General features: G+C 37.8%; 1 protein-coding gene across 39 annotated transcripts in view; it reads right to left on the minus strand.

Annotated features, from left to right (window-relative positions):
* Positions 1-515: 515 nt before the first annotated feature.
* Positions 516-17956, minus strand: part of RIMS2 (regulating synaptic membrane exocytosis 2) — a 566717-nt gene continuing 549276 nt past the window's right edge. For 38 of the 39 annotated variants that reach the window (XM_024129941.3, XM_024129925.3, XM_024129931.3 and 35 more), the window contains 5 exons: positions 9441-9582; positions 5773-5885; positions 5380-5481; positions 3894-4033; positions 2447-3390 (listed from right to left, as the gene is read on the minus strand). In XM_024129941.3, coding sequence (XP_023985709.1) covers positions 3172-3390; positions 3894-4033; positions 5380-5481; positions 5773-5885; positions 9441-9582 — 716 coding nt within the window. In that variant the 3' untranslated portion in view covers positions 2447-3171. Of the gene's footprint in view, positions 3391-3893; positions 4034-5379; positions 5482-5772; positions 5886-9440; positions 9583-17956 lie in introns of all 39 variants that reach the window. The other variant, XM_007106225.3, reaches the window with a different exon arrangement.

Below are 17956 nucleotides of genomic sequence, written 5' to 3' on the forward strand. Positions count from 1 at the left end.
CCCAAACTCCCCAATGGCTTTTGGGGGAAGGGTTTTTATTTTTTATTTTATTTTATTTATTTATTTTTTGGTTGTGTTGGGTCTTGGTTGCTGTGAGCAGGCTTTCTCTAGTTGTGGTGAGCGGGGGCTACTCTGCTGTGGTGTGCGGGCTTCTCATTGCTGTAGCTTCTCTTGTTGCAGAGCACAGGCTCTACAGTGCAGGCTCAGTAGTTGTGGCACACGAGCTCAGTTGCTCCGCGGCATGTGGGATCTTCCCGGACCAGGAATCGAACCCATGTTCCCTGCATTGGCAGGAGGATTCTTAACCACTGTGCCACCAGGGAAGTCCCCCTTTGGCATTTTAAAAAAGTGCTCTACTGAGGGCTATCTGGTAAGACCAGAGGTTTGCTTCTGTTATGGAGAGGCGGAAAAGATGATTTCATTGTCTTTAAATCATGTGCGGGCTCAGGGAATGAGCTGTAGTAGGCTTGGGAATGTGTGGGAAGAAGTCAGAATGCCATGCATACAACGTCTGCAAAGAAAATGTTTTATTTAAAGTGTTAAATACCATCACGAGAATGAATTTGAGTTTTACATTAGTTGGTGTTCATTACAGGACTAATCTGCCCTTTTTTTTTTTCCAACTGGAATTCCCTTTACTTTTAAAACATACTATGTACAGGGCAGCAATGGTCACTGGAATAGTGCTATTTACATGACTAAACCACAAGTCGAGGTGCAGACATGTGAAAATTAAGAAAAAAATACACCAACATTAAAATAAATACTGCATAATGATAGGTATGTACAAATATTCCATACAGTCATGTCCTTATTAAAATTAGAAATAATTTATATAGGAATATGCACAAAAGATTATGTGACTGCATCTTAGTATCAGGAAAATGGTAAATGTTTATTCTAAGGGAGAGTATAGACACTGTAGGTCTATTAAATCAATTGTTGCTGGTACACAAGTGTCTAAATTATTTCAATAGAGTTTTATTCGTTCTTTTCAACTTTACCTGGGTCCATCGTAGGTCTCAGAATGTCAAGACACAGTCTCAGTGTAGTTCGTATTGCACCGCATAAAGAGAAGGCATTTTTAGTGATACTCATTTTTAACTTTTGCACCATATCAAGCATGATAGTTTTGAATGGTCAACACTGAACTTAAAAAGGAACACGAGAGCAATTTTTGTGCGTGGCCTTAAACAAATGGTATGTACGTGGATTTCAAAAGTTGTTGCAAGAAGTTAAAATCCATCTATAAGAATGTGTTATCAAAGTGTACAGAAAGAAACAAAGAAGTATGGGTGGTTTATTACATTACTCGGTGACTTTTCTCCTAAGTCGGGGAACTTAAGAGAAATTTGACCTTGCAGCACCACCCAATGGTAATAACTGTCTGTAAAACCAAAGGCAGGGGTTTGATTTTGGGGATTTGTATGTAGACTTTCGGTGATGGCATCAAAGAACTGTTAATAGGCAGACTGACTTTCTTTGAGTCACCTAAAAATTGGAGCTTTAAAATTATCTGTTGCAAATTTATGTTTGCTATATTTCTTTAGAAATATAATTTGTGAAAAATTGAATTTTACTACAGAAAAATGAATTAATAAACAGCCTTGTGCTTCAGGGCTCCAAATTATTAGCAGTGTTTCTATTCACATAGTAAATGGAAATTGGCTAAAGGAATTGCTTTAATTAATTAAAAAAAAACCCACAAAACCTAAGACCTTCTAGAAATAATACTTTAACCCCTGTATGAATAATGCTGGTGCTAAAAACAAATTTATTAGACATTACAATGGCCACATGATTTTAGGATTTTCCTGTAAACTGAACTTTGAAGATGGAAATAAAATTACCATGCACTGTACAATAAATTGCAAAAGTTCAAATATCTTCTTTATCAAATACATGCTGACTTACTCTAATGAACTCCCAAGTCATGTTGCAAAATCCTTTTCAACACGCTTGAAATAAAGAAAGCTCTTAAATAGTTTTTGCCCCCCTTGAGAAATTCAGAGATTCAGAAGCATCTACAGCTCTGAATCAAACATGGGGTATAACAGAGTATCAGGTCAAAATCTTGTAATTTTTTAGCATAATGTTCACTCTGGTAGGGAGAAAGAAAATAAAAGATTAAAAGAGGGAGAAGAAGAAAAGTGAGATAGAGGAAGAAAGATGTGAACAATTTGCACATATTGAACTTTGTAAGATTTGTATATTTAACATGGAAATAAGTTGAATATGTTATACTTATTTGTCACATAAAGAGAATTTTAAGTATTTTCTAGAAAGTATTTTCTTTAATGTCTGCCAAAACACAGACTATGATTACTTTAAAGAATAAACATGGTGTGTCTTTGTATCACCCTGTTGCATTCTCTCCCTTTTTTAAAACCATGCACTAGTGAAATTTATTTTTAAAAATAATATAAATTGTTGAAAATGGCTGATTTTTATTTTTATTTTTTGCAAGTTGCAGCCCCAAGAAAATAATTTAAGTATTTAGCTAATCTGTGTCCATGCAAAAAAAAGTTTAATTTCATTCAGTACAGTGTAGCCACAGAATTTTGTTTTTCAGAGTCCAACTCATCTTGGCATTAGTGAGTGCCATGCCTGCTGGAGCTCCGAAGTCTGCCACTGTTCACGCTGTCACGTTGGACTGGCTGCTCCCATCCCCGTCCAGAGGAGGGCTGACGTTTTTGTCCTGGACCAAGTCTTTGGTCTCTTGCTTTTCACCTGATGCTTCCTAGGACTTCATGCCTTGACTTGTAACATGGCTTAATGGCTGGATAGCTCCATTTCTGTGGCATCACAGGACTTTGGGGTCAGAGAAATGAAGAAAAAGGAACGATAAAAATATAAAGGTGCCATTGAAAAGGGCTTTTGTTGCATGAAACTGATTCTTTCTTTGAGATTAATCCATGGCTTCAGATTGGACCAAAACGTGAGTATTACTGAACTCCAAACCTGATAGTTCGTCATAGCTCCGCTCTTTCACCTGAGGGCCTTCTTTAGGGCACAATGTGTGCAACTTCCTCTGAGAACACAGGATCGCTTTGTATCCCTAGAAACAGGCTCAGAAGACACAACATTAAGCATGCAGTGTTACCAGGGTTTGCGACCTGTGGGGTTTTTTTTTTTGTAACGCTGGTTGCTATGACAACAGTTTTACAGCTGCTATGAACGAGAGTAAGAAGGTCCAGTTGAACTTTCCAGAGATGATTGGGAAGCTCTTCTTGTCAGAGGGGCCAAGGTTGGATCTACTAGGGAGGAAGGGGGGAAAAGTTTGAACCAGCCAATCACCATATTGGATAGCTCCAGTTCATCTAAAAGTATCTGGGCCACTCCCATAAAGGATTTGTGATCCATGCGGCCATAGTCTCCCCAGACTATGATCTGTTGGCAAAATTAAAAGAGCAATGTCAGTATAATCATGTATGTAAAACCTTGTAAACTAAAGTACATTCAGTTAATGTGCTGACATCAAACATCAAGTTATGTAGTTGTATTTAATTACTGGGATAGTTGTCTTTACCAGAATCTGAAGGTATGTTAGGAAAACTTTACAGGAGTGTTAAGATCATAAGGGATCAAGGAAGATGGGAGCTTATGTGTGATGGGGGTTTACAAGTCTATAGTCACTTTAAAGGAAACAACAGTGTGTATAGCTTTTGTTTTCTTTCTCACATTCATTTCCATTATGGTTTATCACAGGATACTGAATATATCGATAGTTCCCTAGTGTGTATAGCTTTACAGCACTGGCCACTACTTTGAAGTCTCCCAAGAATTTCAGCTGTGAAGAATGGAAAAGGATGTGATAAGAAAAGATGTTGGATACAAAGTTTGACTCCATGAAGACACTTTCTTAGGTAAGGAATATATAATTCAGTAAATACCTGTAAAACCTTTCCTTGGGGACTTTCTTCAAAAGATAATAGTTGCTGGTAGAGGGGTTCCAGCGTCTTTCTTGCCACTTTTGTTTTCTTTTTGGCTATGCAGACTCCATTATCTAATAGATACACCTTTACATATGGTGCTTGGGAAAGAAAACACAGAGGAGTGTTAAGTGATGAGCTATGGTTACGGAACACCCAGCTTATGGGTGACATCTGCCACAGCTTAATCTTAGGCTGGAAGAGCCAGCGGTCAAAAATCACTGGCCTTTCCACATTATGTCAAAATCATTAGCTAAACAATAGATAACTATCAATCAGCCATTCAGGTAGTTTTAGGCAATGTTAACATAGCCTCTGAGTTGATTACTATTTTGCCATCAACTGGTTATATGGATTTGAACAACCGCGTTAAAAAAAGGAGAAATGCTTCCAGTCCCTAACAATTTCAAGAAAGATGTCTCGCTCAGTTTTTCATGTGTCAATACTTAAATCTAATTAAATGTGCTCGAAATTATATTGTTTTACTCACCCATCCCCACAAATCATTGATCACTCAAAAGGGTTTATTTATTGATGGTGTGGGTACCCAACAGGGGTGGGGTTTGATGTAATACGTTCAAATTAGCCAGGAAGAGGCAACTAATTATGAATACCATGGGTTGAAGTTTTTCTGACAGACTCTTCATAAAAACATTTTCGTGCAGGTACAAAACTGCAGGATTCTTTCTAGCAGAGTCAGTTGACTAAACGCCAAGACGTTTATGAACACAACTGTCTTAATCACCACTGCAAGGTTGTACAATAGGTAACATACATTACAATTTGGAATTTCTGCAAGGACAGGGAAGCTAGAGATTCAAAATTACAAGTCAGTCAGTGGAGGTGCTGAGGTGAGAAACCAAGTTTCAGAATTGTTCTGTACATCAGATCCAGACATCTGGAATTTGTGGCATTCCCCATGGCTCTAAGCACCTTAGATTATGACATTTCGGTATGAAATATGTGACATCACAATAAAAACTTATAATGGTGCCTCTCTATACACTACAGGAAGTAAGAATCTTAGAATGTCCTTCACGTAGGGGCTTATGCTACTTTGGGAGCCTGTAACTATTTTTATTCTAATTCCAGGACTCTAAGGATTCGTTAGGAGAATTTAGAAGCTCCAGATAAACTGAAGAATAACACAAAACACCAGCTAACAAGAACTTCTTATGTATAAGTCGTACAAAATCAATGTGATAGGTTTTATTTTGCAGTGGTTTCTACCACATATGTGCTTATCTAACGACTTGTCTTCTCCCCATCAGACCACCCTCACTGGGTGCTCACTCAGGACACACACACAAACTACCACTTAACTGTCTCATTTATTAGTATCCTTGATCATTTAAGAGCAAAGTTTCCAGCATCTAATCAAAAACAAGGCTCTGAATTGAAAAGTGTGGATTATGAATGATAATAGAAGAATCTCTTCTGTTCTTACCTGGCAGTGTCTTGGAACCTGGTTTTACAACAAGGCCACGGGCCCGAATGATTTCCACCTCCAGCTGTCCCTTTTTGTCCATCATTCCTACCTGAATGTCACCTAATGGCGTGTGAGTAAGAAACAGCGAGAGAAATGTTTGTGCCAAAGGCCTTGGTTTAACATTGTTTCATCACTTCCTACATCTTTTCCTAAATTCAAATATATTTAAAAATTTATCAATGATACCTTACTTTAAAAAGCATATAAATTAAGATGGAAAAAATTAGTCAAAGTTTTTTGTTTAAATCTAAGATACTCATTCCTGATAATACTGTTAAAGATCCTTTGAAATTAAAGAATGTGATTTTCAATAATCTAAAAGAAAAACAATCACGTGACAGAAATTCTTACCCATGGCAGGTGTGGCCAGAGTCTGGCGCCCCACTAGCTGGGCAGGGCCAAGGCCATCCAGAAAATCACTGAATTGGCTATCAGAGGCCAAGCGGACACCAGGGAAAATCAGACTAAAAGTAAAATAACACACAGGATTAAACCCTCGACTCCTGTTTCCATCTAGCCCCCTTTCCGTGGCAGGAGCAGTTGGTACCACTATTTTGCCACTTACGTTAATTGGATCCCAACCTCCCCACTGCACCTCCACGGCTCTCCCTCCTTATCCTCTAGCAGCCCTCGTCCTGTATTGCAAGCCTCTGTTTATGTGCCTTTCTTTTCCTTGTCTGGAGGGCATGAACTGTGATTTCTATGTATAGCACTCAGTACACTTTGAGCACTTATTCCATGACAGGCATTAGCATATTGAATCTCTTAGCTGCACTATGAGAGAGGTTCTATTATTTAACCCATTTTATCGATGAAGAAAGTCTTCAGATCATTCCCATCAACACCCAAACACACTGCTATTTCTTCCACCTTAAAAAAATCCCCTTCCTAACCTCCTTCCCTCCCCAGCTACCACCCCGTTTCTCTCCTTGAAACTTCGTAGAGCTGTCTCTATGTACCATCTTCAATTTCTTTCCTCTCATTCTCCTTTGAAAATCGAATCAGTTTTTCCTTGCTCTCTTCCTCACTTTTTCTCCACTCCACCAAAATTTCTCTGATCAAGGTTACCTAACAGCCACAGTGGTAAATCCGACAGTTAATACTCCAGACTTGTCTAATTGAGCATATTAGCTTCATTTGACCCAATTGATCCCTCCCTCTTCCTTGAAACACTTTCTCCACTTTGCTTCCTGGACTCTCTAGCCTCCTGGTTTTCCTCTTTGGCTATTCTTCCTCAGTCTCCTTTGCTAATTTTACCACTAAATGTAGGAGGCTCCATCTTTTGACTTCTTCTCTGTAAGTCCTGATTCCCTTGGCAATCTCATCCAGTTTCAAGGTTTTAAACACCATCTATGCTCATATCGCCTAGACTGACATCTCCAGCTTGGGCCTCTCACTTGGGCCCCAGACCTGTATTCTAACTGCTTTGTCTCCTTACCTGCTTGAATGTCTAACAGGCTATTGAAACTCAACTTGTCCCAAGCTGACTCTCAAGCCCCAAACAAACAAAACATCAAACTCTGCTCTTCTCAGAGGATTCCTATCTTCAATGGCAACTTCATTCTTTCAATTGCTCAACCCTGGATTTGTCTTTCCTCTGGACTGAATATTAAAGCCGTAATCCTCAGTATGACTGTATTTGGACGTAGAGCCTTTAAAGGGATATTTAAAGTTAAATGGGTCATAAAGGTGGGGCCCTAAGCTAATATGACTTGGTGTCCTTATAAGAAGAAGAAACACCAGGGGTATCCATGAAGAGAGAAAAGACCATGTGAGGACACGAGAAGGTGGCCATTTGGGAGCCAAGGAGAGAGGTCTCAGGAGAAACCAAACTTGCTGACACCTTGATCTTAGATTCCTAGCCTCCAGAACTATGAGAAAATAAATTTTTGTTTTAGTGGTACTTCTTCTGTGTATTTTGTTACGGCAGCCCTAGCAAACTAATACACTCTCTTTCTCTCACATTCATATCAAATGCATTATTGAACCTTATTGTCTCTACTGTCAAAATATATCCAGGATCCGACCTCACTAATGCTACCACTCAGGTCCAAGCCATCATTTTCTCTTTCTGTATTGCTGCAACAGCCTTCTGAATGAGCTCCCCATTGCCACCTTTCTCTCCACTCCCACAGCAATCAGAGTGATCTGTTAAAACTGAAGCCAGATAATGTCAGCCCTCTGCTCACAATCCTCCACTGGTTTCTCATCTCGATCTGGGTAAAAGCAAAGTCCTTACAATGATGTATAAAGACCATACAACCTGTCCACCCCTGCCCCCCATATCTTAATTCCTAGTTTTTTACTACTCCTGCTCTCATTCCCCGGTGCCGCCGTTCCCACTTCTGATGCCAGGTAAGCTCCAGCCTCAGCGTTGCTTCAGCCTGAAATGTTCTTCCTTCAAGCATTCATGTGTTCACTAACTTCCTTCAGATTTTTAATCAAATGTGCCCTTTTCCCTGTCTAACCTACATAAAACCCTACCCTTCACCTCTGCCATCTCTTCTCTCACCTTTTTCTCCTTAGCACTTATACCACCTAATCTATTATATATTTTCCTAATTTTTCTTTTATTTGAACAATTTTTCAAGTGTATTGCCCATCTTATCTGTTAGACTGTAAGTTTGATGAGGGTAGGGTTTTTTTTCTTATTTGTTCACTGATATATATATCCAGCACTAGAACCATGCCTGAAATATTGTAAGTGCTTGTTAAACTCAATCAATTAATTTAAATGAATCTTAAAAAAATTACATAACTTGCCCGTTTCTATAGCACCAAAAAACAGATTAGAATTTAAGCCTATATGATTCTAAAGCCTATGGTCTAACCACCGATTTTTGCTTCCTCGTGTGACATATATCCCCAACTCATAGCAAAGTGCCTAGAACACTAGAAGGTATGGAAATATCTGTTGAATGAATTTATGAGTATTCATCCCATTTCTCCAATAAGACTATAAACACCTGGAGCACAGGGGTCATAGTTTAAACATTTTTATATCCCTAACAGTGTCTAACAGTGCTTTGCAGTGATGAGTGCTCACTGCACATTTTTTTACTTGATTCTCCATCTCTTTTAAGACTTCCTTGATTAACGTCAAATCTATTTCGTCCCCCAAGCTTAATTCCCAAATATACATTTAATCCGGACATTTCTAATGCTTCCATAAATATCCCATATAACCTTATTTATAAATATATGGAAACCATATAAATCTCTTGTATTTATATAATTGTGCTAGACAAATGATCCCTAGGGCATATCATCAACACTCTGCCAGCTGCTCCTATGGCCTCACATCTGTGAAATGACTACACATACGTTGCCTACGCACCTGATGCTTCCATGGTGATGACAGATGAGGTCAGTAAACCCCACTTTTCTCTATTAATGTCCTTTACGCACCCATCTACGATCTGCAGTTGCTAATTGTCAAAATTTGTTGGTGACAGGGCTATACAATCTTTACAAATGCTTTAAAAATATCTCAGACACAGTGGAGTCAAGGGGAAGCTACATGATAACTACATAAAGGAAAGGCTCACCAACTTTGTGGCATTTCTTTTTGGCTGTTACATGTATCCGAACTGTTTGTTACTGGGTGGAACTAAGTATGTATCGATATTCTATATTTTTTAGTAATAACTCTTAGAGCGAAGATTTAAAAAAATTAGCATCGTACATGTGGCATGGGCACAAGTGCTTATTATTTCTGTGCTTTTATGTATTATTTCAAGGTAGGGAAAACTTCTATTTGTGACAGTCATATTTTAGCATCTTGCCCTTAAATTGAAACACTTTATCCCCAAACCTATTTCCATTGATATAAAAAGCCAGATATGTCACATTTCTCAGTGGCAGGTAAGCAAAAGGTTTCTTCACAGCAAATCAGCCAGTGAAAGTTAAAATGGTGCTATAGGGCATGTGAGTTAGCTTTGGTGAAAGCACAGAGAGTGAGGTAGAGAAGAAGGTCTCCAGCAAGGCATGGAGACCACAGCACAGCCAGCATCACTCACTTTCCTTCTGAGCTATAGCTGTTCATGCTGCCATCTGTAGATTCTCGGCTTGCCTGACGAGTCATCCAGTTTCTCATTTCCACAGCCAAGCCTGTTTCTGTACTTCTCTGTACAGTGCTCCGTAGCTTTTTACCACTGGCTTCTGCACGGACAGAAAACAAAAGGGGTGATAGTTTTGTCGTCATCATCTGGTAACAAAAAATAGCAGCCAATGCTTTGAGGTCCTCAGATGAAAAACCTGCATAAATACAAAATGCTTTTATGAAGGAGGCAGAGAGTAGAGGTATTTCAAATCATGTCTTGTTGAGTAGGGTGAAAACTTTCTAAAAAATCTTCAAGAAGCACAAAATACCATTGTTTTATTTTCATTTAAAACAGTGTTCAAATTGGTAACAAAAAGGAACAAAAAGTTTCAAGCTGTGTAAAATAAGCTTTGTTTTCATTGTAATATTTAAATCAAGATTAATTTATGCCTGTCTTTTTCTTTTTTCTTTCTTTTTGTCACAGTCAAAGAAGTAGGCCTTCACATTATTTCCAAAGAATAGATGGTGAGTAATCCTCAATTCTAGCTTTAACTTTCACACAAAAACCTGTTTTTGCAGGGTGATCAGTATTAGAAAGCAAAGAAAGCTACACTAAGGAGATAGCCTTGCCCATTAACACTTTCACATCTGTTCGTAACTTTCAGAGAGATTCTCATAAGGAATGCAAAACCCAGCAATGCCACGTGAAAAAAGAGCTTTTAAATTTTTGGTCATGGATAGTCATGTTAAGGATCTTCAACAGCTTGAATAGGAGGTTTGCTTATGGAATCCAATTAGAAGACCAAACAGGAAACTGAGTCAAGTACCACAGATGTAACAGAGGTACAAAGTGCCATCTGCAGAGGACAGGGAGGAAAAGGAGCGTCACAGAGGGAGTTGGGAGTTGAGCTGGGCTTGAAAAATGGGCAGATTGGGATCCAAGAAACAGCCCCAGTTATCAAAGGCCTTGCATGCTGGAATGTGGAGCTGAGAGATGACTAAAGCTGGAGCAACAGGGGGATGGTTCAAATTACTTGTATTAATTTACTTCCTGTCAGGTCTAAATATTTATCCACATTGACTATTCATATCGTTAGTATTTGGGGATATGGTAAGCTCTTTTAGTGCCTGGTATTAATAATTTCATTTTAGATCAATAAATATTTGGTGATATTGACAGTGACTTGTGGAAATCCTTTCCATCAAACCACTTATAATATCTGCTCACCATTTCGAAACACTGCTTTAAATTTCATCTCTTCTCCACTTCCAACTTTAATGTACATCAAAATGCTTTAAAAAGTATATATAAAATATGTTATCACTGATCTACAACTCAGTTCCATAATCTGAGCCTATTTTAGATAATTGACAGTAAAACATGTTGTACTGATATGAACTATTGAGAGGAGCTAAATCATCCCCCATTGATGACGGAAGGCTCTTCCTTCCAGAGAAATGGTTAGTTAATACACGTAAAAAGTGAGAAAATTTTAAAATTACCAATTGGCAACCTCCAGTGGAATAAATGATTCAAATAGGGCACATCAATGGATGCTAATGCCATTAAATAAAAGGATATTCATATGAGCCAAAAAATCACCCCACAAATTAGTTCTAATTGTTAAAGGAAAACAGGTACTTTACTACTGGGAAACCTGGCTATTCCCATCTTAATCAAGTGAGCAAACTTAGCACTAATAGTGGGGCAATCACTGTAGCACCTATCAAGTTGTTCTAGACAGAAGTACACAACCTGTTTCTAATCAGGTCTTTGCAACCAACTTCTAAGTTTTCAAAAATAGAGAAGACAGAATAACAAGATAAAGAATACACACACACAAAATCAGACAAACCCCGAACATGGGATTTTGTTCAAGAGAATTGACCTAGTCTCTTAAAGTTAATATCATGAAAACAAACTAACAAGGTGGGGGAATTGTTCCAGCTTTAAAAATATCACAGGGATGTAACTATTAAATGCTATAAGTATACTTTGATTGGTTTCTTTTCAAGAAAAAAAAACAACAAAAAAAGAAACCCTAAAAGCAAAACACTAAAAGCAATATTAGGGCAAGTAGGGAAAATATGAATATGAATTGGGTATTAGATGGGATAAGAAAATTGTTAATTTCCCTAGGTAGATAATGGCATGTATTATAAAAACTTTCCTTATCATTAGGAAATACATACGCTGAAGTATTTAGACATGAAATGCTATATTGTTTGCAACTTACTTTCAAACAGTATAGCAAAAAATACACATATACATAAAACAAAGAGGATGAAATAACAACAACAATAACAAAAAGATGGGGATGAAGAGTAGACCTTGATAGCCATACATTCAATATTTATGATTTCATTTGAGAGTGATCCCCAAATGGCCACATTAAACTGAATGAAGTAAGTCAGACAGAGAAAAACAAATATCATATGATATTGCTTATATGTGGAATCTAAAACAATGGTACAAATGAACTTAGTTACAAAACAGAAATAGAGTCACTGATGTAGAAAACAAACTTATGGTTACCAGGGAAGAAAGGGTGGGGGAGGGATAAATTGGGAGATTGGGAATGACATATAGACACTACTATGTGTAAAATAGATAACTAATAAGAACCTACTGTATAGCACAGGGAACTCAGTACTCTGTAATGACCTATATGGGAAAAGAAATCTAAAAAGTGGATATGTGTATATGTATAACTGATTCACTTTGCTGTACAGCAGAAACTAACACAACATTGTAAATCAACTCTACTCCAAAAAAAATTTTTTTTTAAAAGTAGTAAAAATTTTGTCCAGGTGTGAACTGGAATCATGAAAGGTGCTGGGCTGGTGTGAGGGAGCCAGGCCAATGGCTGAGTCCTGGCCTCTCCGTGTAGCTTTACCGTTCACTTCCTGTGAAGAATGCCTATGAAGAATGAAAAAACCGCCACCCAGTGAGATATACAACTTCAGTGACGTTTGAAAATGCAGAATGAGGATAAGTACAGAAAAAATGACTTCCTAAAGGTCTCAGGACATGGCCTTTGCAGTGTCAAAAATCTACTGGTTTTCATTTAATGCCTGACTCTTATCACAGCAAAAGTGACTTGAAAATCTGCTATTACAGGGTGATGAGAACTAGTCACCATTTGGCAAAGAATAACAATACAATGAGCATGTAATCCTTTTGTTTACAGATTGCTTTTTACATGTGTCCTCTTTAGAACAACTCTCATAATCCCCATTTTACAGATCCAGTATCCAAGGGCCCCAGCGGGTTACACAATTCCCTGAAGCCAAACAGAAAATGACAGAACCAGAGTTTATACACAGTTCCCTGACTCCACGTTCTCTGCTATTCAGTATTTTGTTGTCAGAATATAACCAATGGGTAGCTTGGACAGCTGTCCATGGAGATGATACTAAGCTAACTCTATGAGTACATGTGGAAGGCCCTGCTAGAAGCAGCTGGTGGGGTGGAAAGAGCAGAGAATAGTGAAGAGGTCAGGCCCTGGTGTCCAACTGTTTCTCTTAGAATCCCTACTCTATCAATCATGTACTAGCTGAGTGACATGAAGCAAGTTACCTTCTCTGTGACTCAGCTTTCTCAAACTGTGAAATGGCAATGGTAATAGTAATGCCTACCTGATATAATTTTTGACACGGTTAAGGAAAATAATATATTTAAAATGCTTAGGATAGTGCCTGCTATATAGAAAATCTTCAATTAATGGTACTGTTATTATTTCTACCAGAAAGGAAATCAGAAAACATGTATTCTAGGCCAATCTTTACCACTGACTAGCTGGCTCTATGGACTACTCTGAGTCATATCCCTCTCTGAGTTTCAGGTTCCTCATTTATGAAAAAAAAAACAAAGGAGGGGGAGGGTGCCAGATGATCTCTGATCTCTTTTAGCTCTAAAGTCTATGAGTTTGTATCATTAATGTGTGACCAAGACCATGATTAATAGTATATATTGAGGAGATAAGGCTACTCCCTGTCATCTGATGGAATCAAAGAATTCTAGGCATATGCTGAGCATTTATAATAGCTTTTTAAAATATGTCTTTTAAATTTTTTTTTTTTTTTTTTTTTTCCTGGATTGGGGCACGAACCCATGTCCCCTGCATCGGCAGGCGGATTCTCAACCACTGCGCCACCAGGGAAGCCCTAAATGTACTTTTATCTGATATCTTTATAGACTTATTTAAAAAGTATTTTTCTTTTTTTTTTAACATCTTTATTGGAGTACAATTGCTTTACAATGGTGTGTTAGTTTCTGCTTTATAACAAAGTGAATCAGCTCTACATATACATACATCTCCATATCTCCTCCCTCTTGCGTCTCCTTCCCACCCTCTCTATCCCACCTCTCTAGGTGGTCACAAAGCACAGAGCTGATCTCCCTATGCTATGCGGCTGCTTCCCACTGGCTATCTATTTTAAAGTATGTATTTTTCAATACCACAAATCCTTTGCATCACATTCACAATAAAAGTAATTTAACCTAAATATAATTCACTATGGTGATTCACATTTAATGTTTTGAATGCTGTCATGTTATTCAACCTAAAAACTAAATCTATATAACAGAGAATGCCTATATAAAGTATAGTAGGCAGAATTCTAAGATGGCCTCCATGACTATGTTACTTTACATGGCAAAAGGGATTTTGCAAACATAATTAAGGTTAGTAACCAGTTGACCTAAAGACAGAAAGATTATCTCGGTGGGCCTAACACATCCACATGAAAACTTTAAAAGCAGAGTGCTTTCTCTGGCTGGTTCCAGAAAAGTCAATCAGGGAGATCTGAAACACGAGAAGGCTTTCGTGTACCTTTCCTGGCTTGAAGACAGAGGGGACCATGTGGGAAGGACCTGAGAGCAGCCTTCAGCAATGCCTAGCTGACAGGCAGCAAAAAACTGGATTCTTCCAACAGCCTGAATGATCATGGAAGCTGACTTTCCCCCAGAGCCTCCGGACAAGAACTCAGCCCAGCCTACACCCTGATTTCGGCCATGCAATACCCTAAGCAGGATCCCAGTCATGGCATGCCAGACATGTGTCCTACAGAACTGTGAACTAATAAATGGGTGCTGTTTTAAGCTGGTAAAAATTTGTGATAATTGTCAAGCAACAACAGGTAATTCTTTAGATTTTTTAAATGGGAGATCTATAAAAATAACCTGTTGTGACCACAGGAGTAGAACAACTGAAATTATCTGTAAGAACTCAACAGCCATGATAAGAAAAAGTATATATTTTAAAAAGTATATATATATATATATATATATATACACTACATACATATCATATATTTATATATATGATATTTTCAAAAGAATATATATATATATATATATATATATACACTACATACATATCATATATTTATATATATGATATGTGTGTGTGTATAAAGATGTTTAAAAATACTCAGGTAGCAAACTACAAAACTAAGGCCCAGATTATGTTGTTGCAGAGTTCTTAAACCACTCATTCTGGTGTGGTACTTTAAGCCGAAGTATATTTGGAGAAGGTGCCTGTAGGTAAAAATCAAGTTCTTGAATTACAAAAGATCACAAGCATAAAGCAACACAGGAGGTGTCCTTGTTATTCTGCTCTAATTAATCTGATGACTCATTTGCTTGGCACCCTCTAAATTCAAAGAAAGCCACTTGAGTAAATAAACAACCAAAGTGTCAGTTTCCCCTAACAATGCTGAAAACCAGGCAACCCTTTGAGTGACTTGACAACAAAAATCAAAAAGTCCTCTCTGCTACTGATTGGAAAACTCTCCTAAGTCCCAAGATGAGACTCACAATTAAATGCCTAACTTAATGTCAGGGCGACCTCTTTCCAAACCTTGGGTCCACAGAACCCGCTTGCTCTCCACCTGGAAAGTCTCATCCCCTTTTGCAGACACTCACTTTAGAGTCAAGATTTTCTTGATGTTAATATGGGAAATGATTTATGGAAACAGGCTGAAGACAGGTTGGTAGATTCTGAAAAATGACTTCCCGTCAGCAGATATTACATCTGGACATAAAGAGGTTGATTTATAAACCTATTTGGTCCTGCAAGACCTCAATATGGGGACACTCATGAGTAGATTACTGTAGTTGTGTATAAAAGCTTGTGCACTTATATCTATGTTTGTCAGGGCTTCTTACTATAATAAACATAATTCAAATCTCAGAAAGTCTAAACAAAATACGGACAAATATCTGACAATTTCTTTTGGGCTAATCCAGGATTGGCATTAACAATTAAAATAAATAGAAATTAACAGTTGATTTCCAAAATTGTTTCAGAGTTTAACACAAATCCATTCATTCCAACAGCTTTGTCACAGCTATTATGAAGTAGTAAGTGAGCTACAAGTAGAGGTCACAATTACGGTAGACATTAGGGCTGTCTAAATATATTCACATTTCCCTCACTTATGAAGTTCAGTGTGGTCATGTAACTTGCTTGGCCAATGAAATGTGAGCAAAACTGGTCTGTGTAACTTTAGGGTAGAAGCTTCAAATCCAACAATGTATAAAAAGAATTACACACCATGTTGAAATGGGATTTATCTCAGTTATGCAATGCTGTTTCAACTTTCAAAAGTCAACTAATGTAATGCATCACATCAACAGGCTAGAAAGGAGAATCACATGATCGTATCAACAGGTGCAGAAAAAGCATTCAACAAAATCCAACACCTATTCATCATATAAACTCTCAGTAAAGTAGGAATAGAGGAGGGCTTCCTCAACTTGATAGAGAATATCTACAAAAAACTTACAGCTAACATCATACTTAATAGTGAGAAACTTGAAGCTTTCCCACCAAGATCAGATACAAAGCAAGAATTTTCCTTCTTACCACTCCTTTTAACATCATACTGAAAGTTCTAGCTAATGCAATAAAACAATAGAAGGAAATAAAAGGTATAGAGATTGAGAAGAAAGAAAGAAAACTGTCTTTGTTCACAGACAGCATGATTGTCTACGTAGAAAATCTGAAAGAATCGACATAAAAACTCCTGGAACTAGTGTGATTACAGCAAGGTTGCCGAATACAAGGTTAATATACAAAAGTCAATTGCTTTCCTATATACCAGCAATGAACAGGTGGAATTTGAAATTAAAAACACAATACCGGGCTTCCCTGGTGACGCAGTGGTTGGGAGTCCGCCTGCTGGTGCAGGGGACACGGGTTCATGCCCCGGTCCGGGAGGATCCCGCGTGCCGCGGAGCGGCTGGGCCCGTGGGCCGTGGCCGCTGGGCCTGCGCGTCCGGAGCCTGTGCTCCGCAACGGGAGAGGCCACGGCGGTGAGAGGCCCGTGTACCACAAAAAAAAAACACACAAAAAAACCAAAACAAAACACAATACCATTTACATTAGCATACAAAATATGAACTACTTAGGTATAAATCTAACAAAATATATACAAGACCTATATGAGGAAAACTATGAAACTCTGATGAATAAAATCAAAGAACTAAATAAATGGAGAGATATTCCATATTCATGGACAGGAAGACTCAATATTGTTGATATGTCAGGTCTTCCCAACTTGATCTATAGATTCGATGCAATCTCGATCAAAATGCCAGCAAGTTATTTTGTAGATATTGACAAACTGATTGTAAAGTTTAAATAGAGAGGCAAAAGACCCAGAATCACAAACACAATATTAAAGGAGAAGAATAAAGTTGGAATATTGATACTACCCAACTTCAAGAGTTACTATAAAGCTACAGTAATCAGGACAGTGGTACTGATGAAAGAATAGACAAGAGATCAATGGAACAGAAATATAGAACCCAGAAATAGACCCACATAAAAATAGTCAACTGATATTTGACAAAGGAGCAAAGGCAATACAATGGAGCAGAGACAGTCTCTTCAACAAATGGTGCTGGAACAACTGGATATTCACATGCAAAAAAAAACAAAAAAAAGAAAAAAAAGAATCTAGATACAGACCTTAAACCCTTCACAAAAATTAACTCAAAATGAATCACAGACCTAAATGTAAAATGTAAAACTATAAAACTTCTGGAAAACCTAGATGACCTTGAGTATGGTGATGACTCTTTAGATGATACAACACCAACAGCATGATCCATGAAATACAGAATCAATAAGCTGGACTTCATTAAAATTAAAAAGTTCTGCCCTGCAAAAAATCCTGCCAGGAGAATGAGATGATAAGCCATGGGCTGGAAGAAAACATTTGCAAAAGACATATCCAATAATGGACTGTTATCCAAAATATACAAAGAACTCTTAAAACTCAACAATAGGAAAACAGACAACCTGATTATAAGATGGGCCAAACACCCTAACAGATAGCTCACCAAATAAGATAGTATATACGTGGCAAATAATCATATGAAAAGGTGCTCTACATCATATGTCATCAGGGAAATGCAAATGAAAACAATGGGATACCAGTACACACCTATGAGAATGGTCAAAATTTAGAACACTGACAACA

The sequence above is a fragment of the Physeter macrocephalus genome, chromosome 15 (genome assembly GCF_002837175.3).
Source record: "Physeter macrocephalus isolate SW-GA chromosome 15, ASM283717v5, whole genome shotgun sequence".
In the NCBI taxonomy this organism is placed as follows: Eukaryota; Metazoa; Chordata; class Mammalia; order Artiodactyla; family Physeteridae; genus Physeter; species Physeter macrocephalus.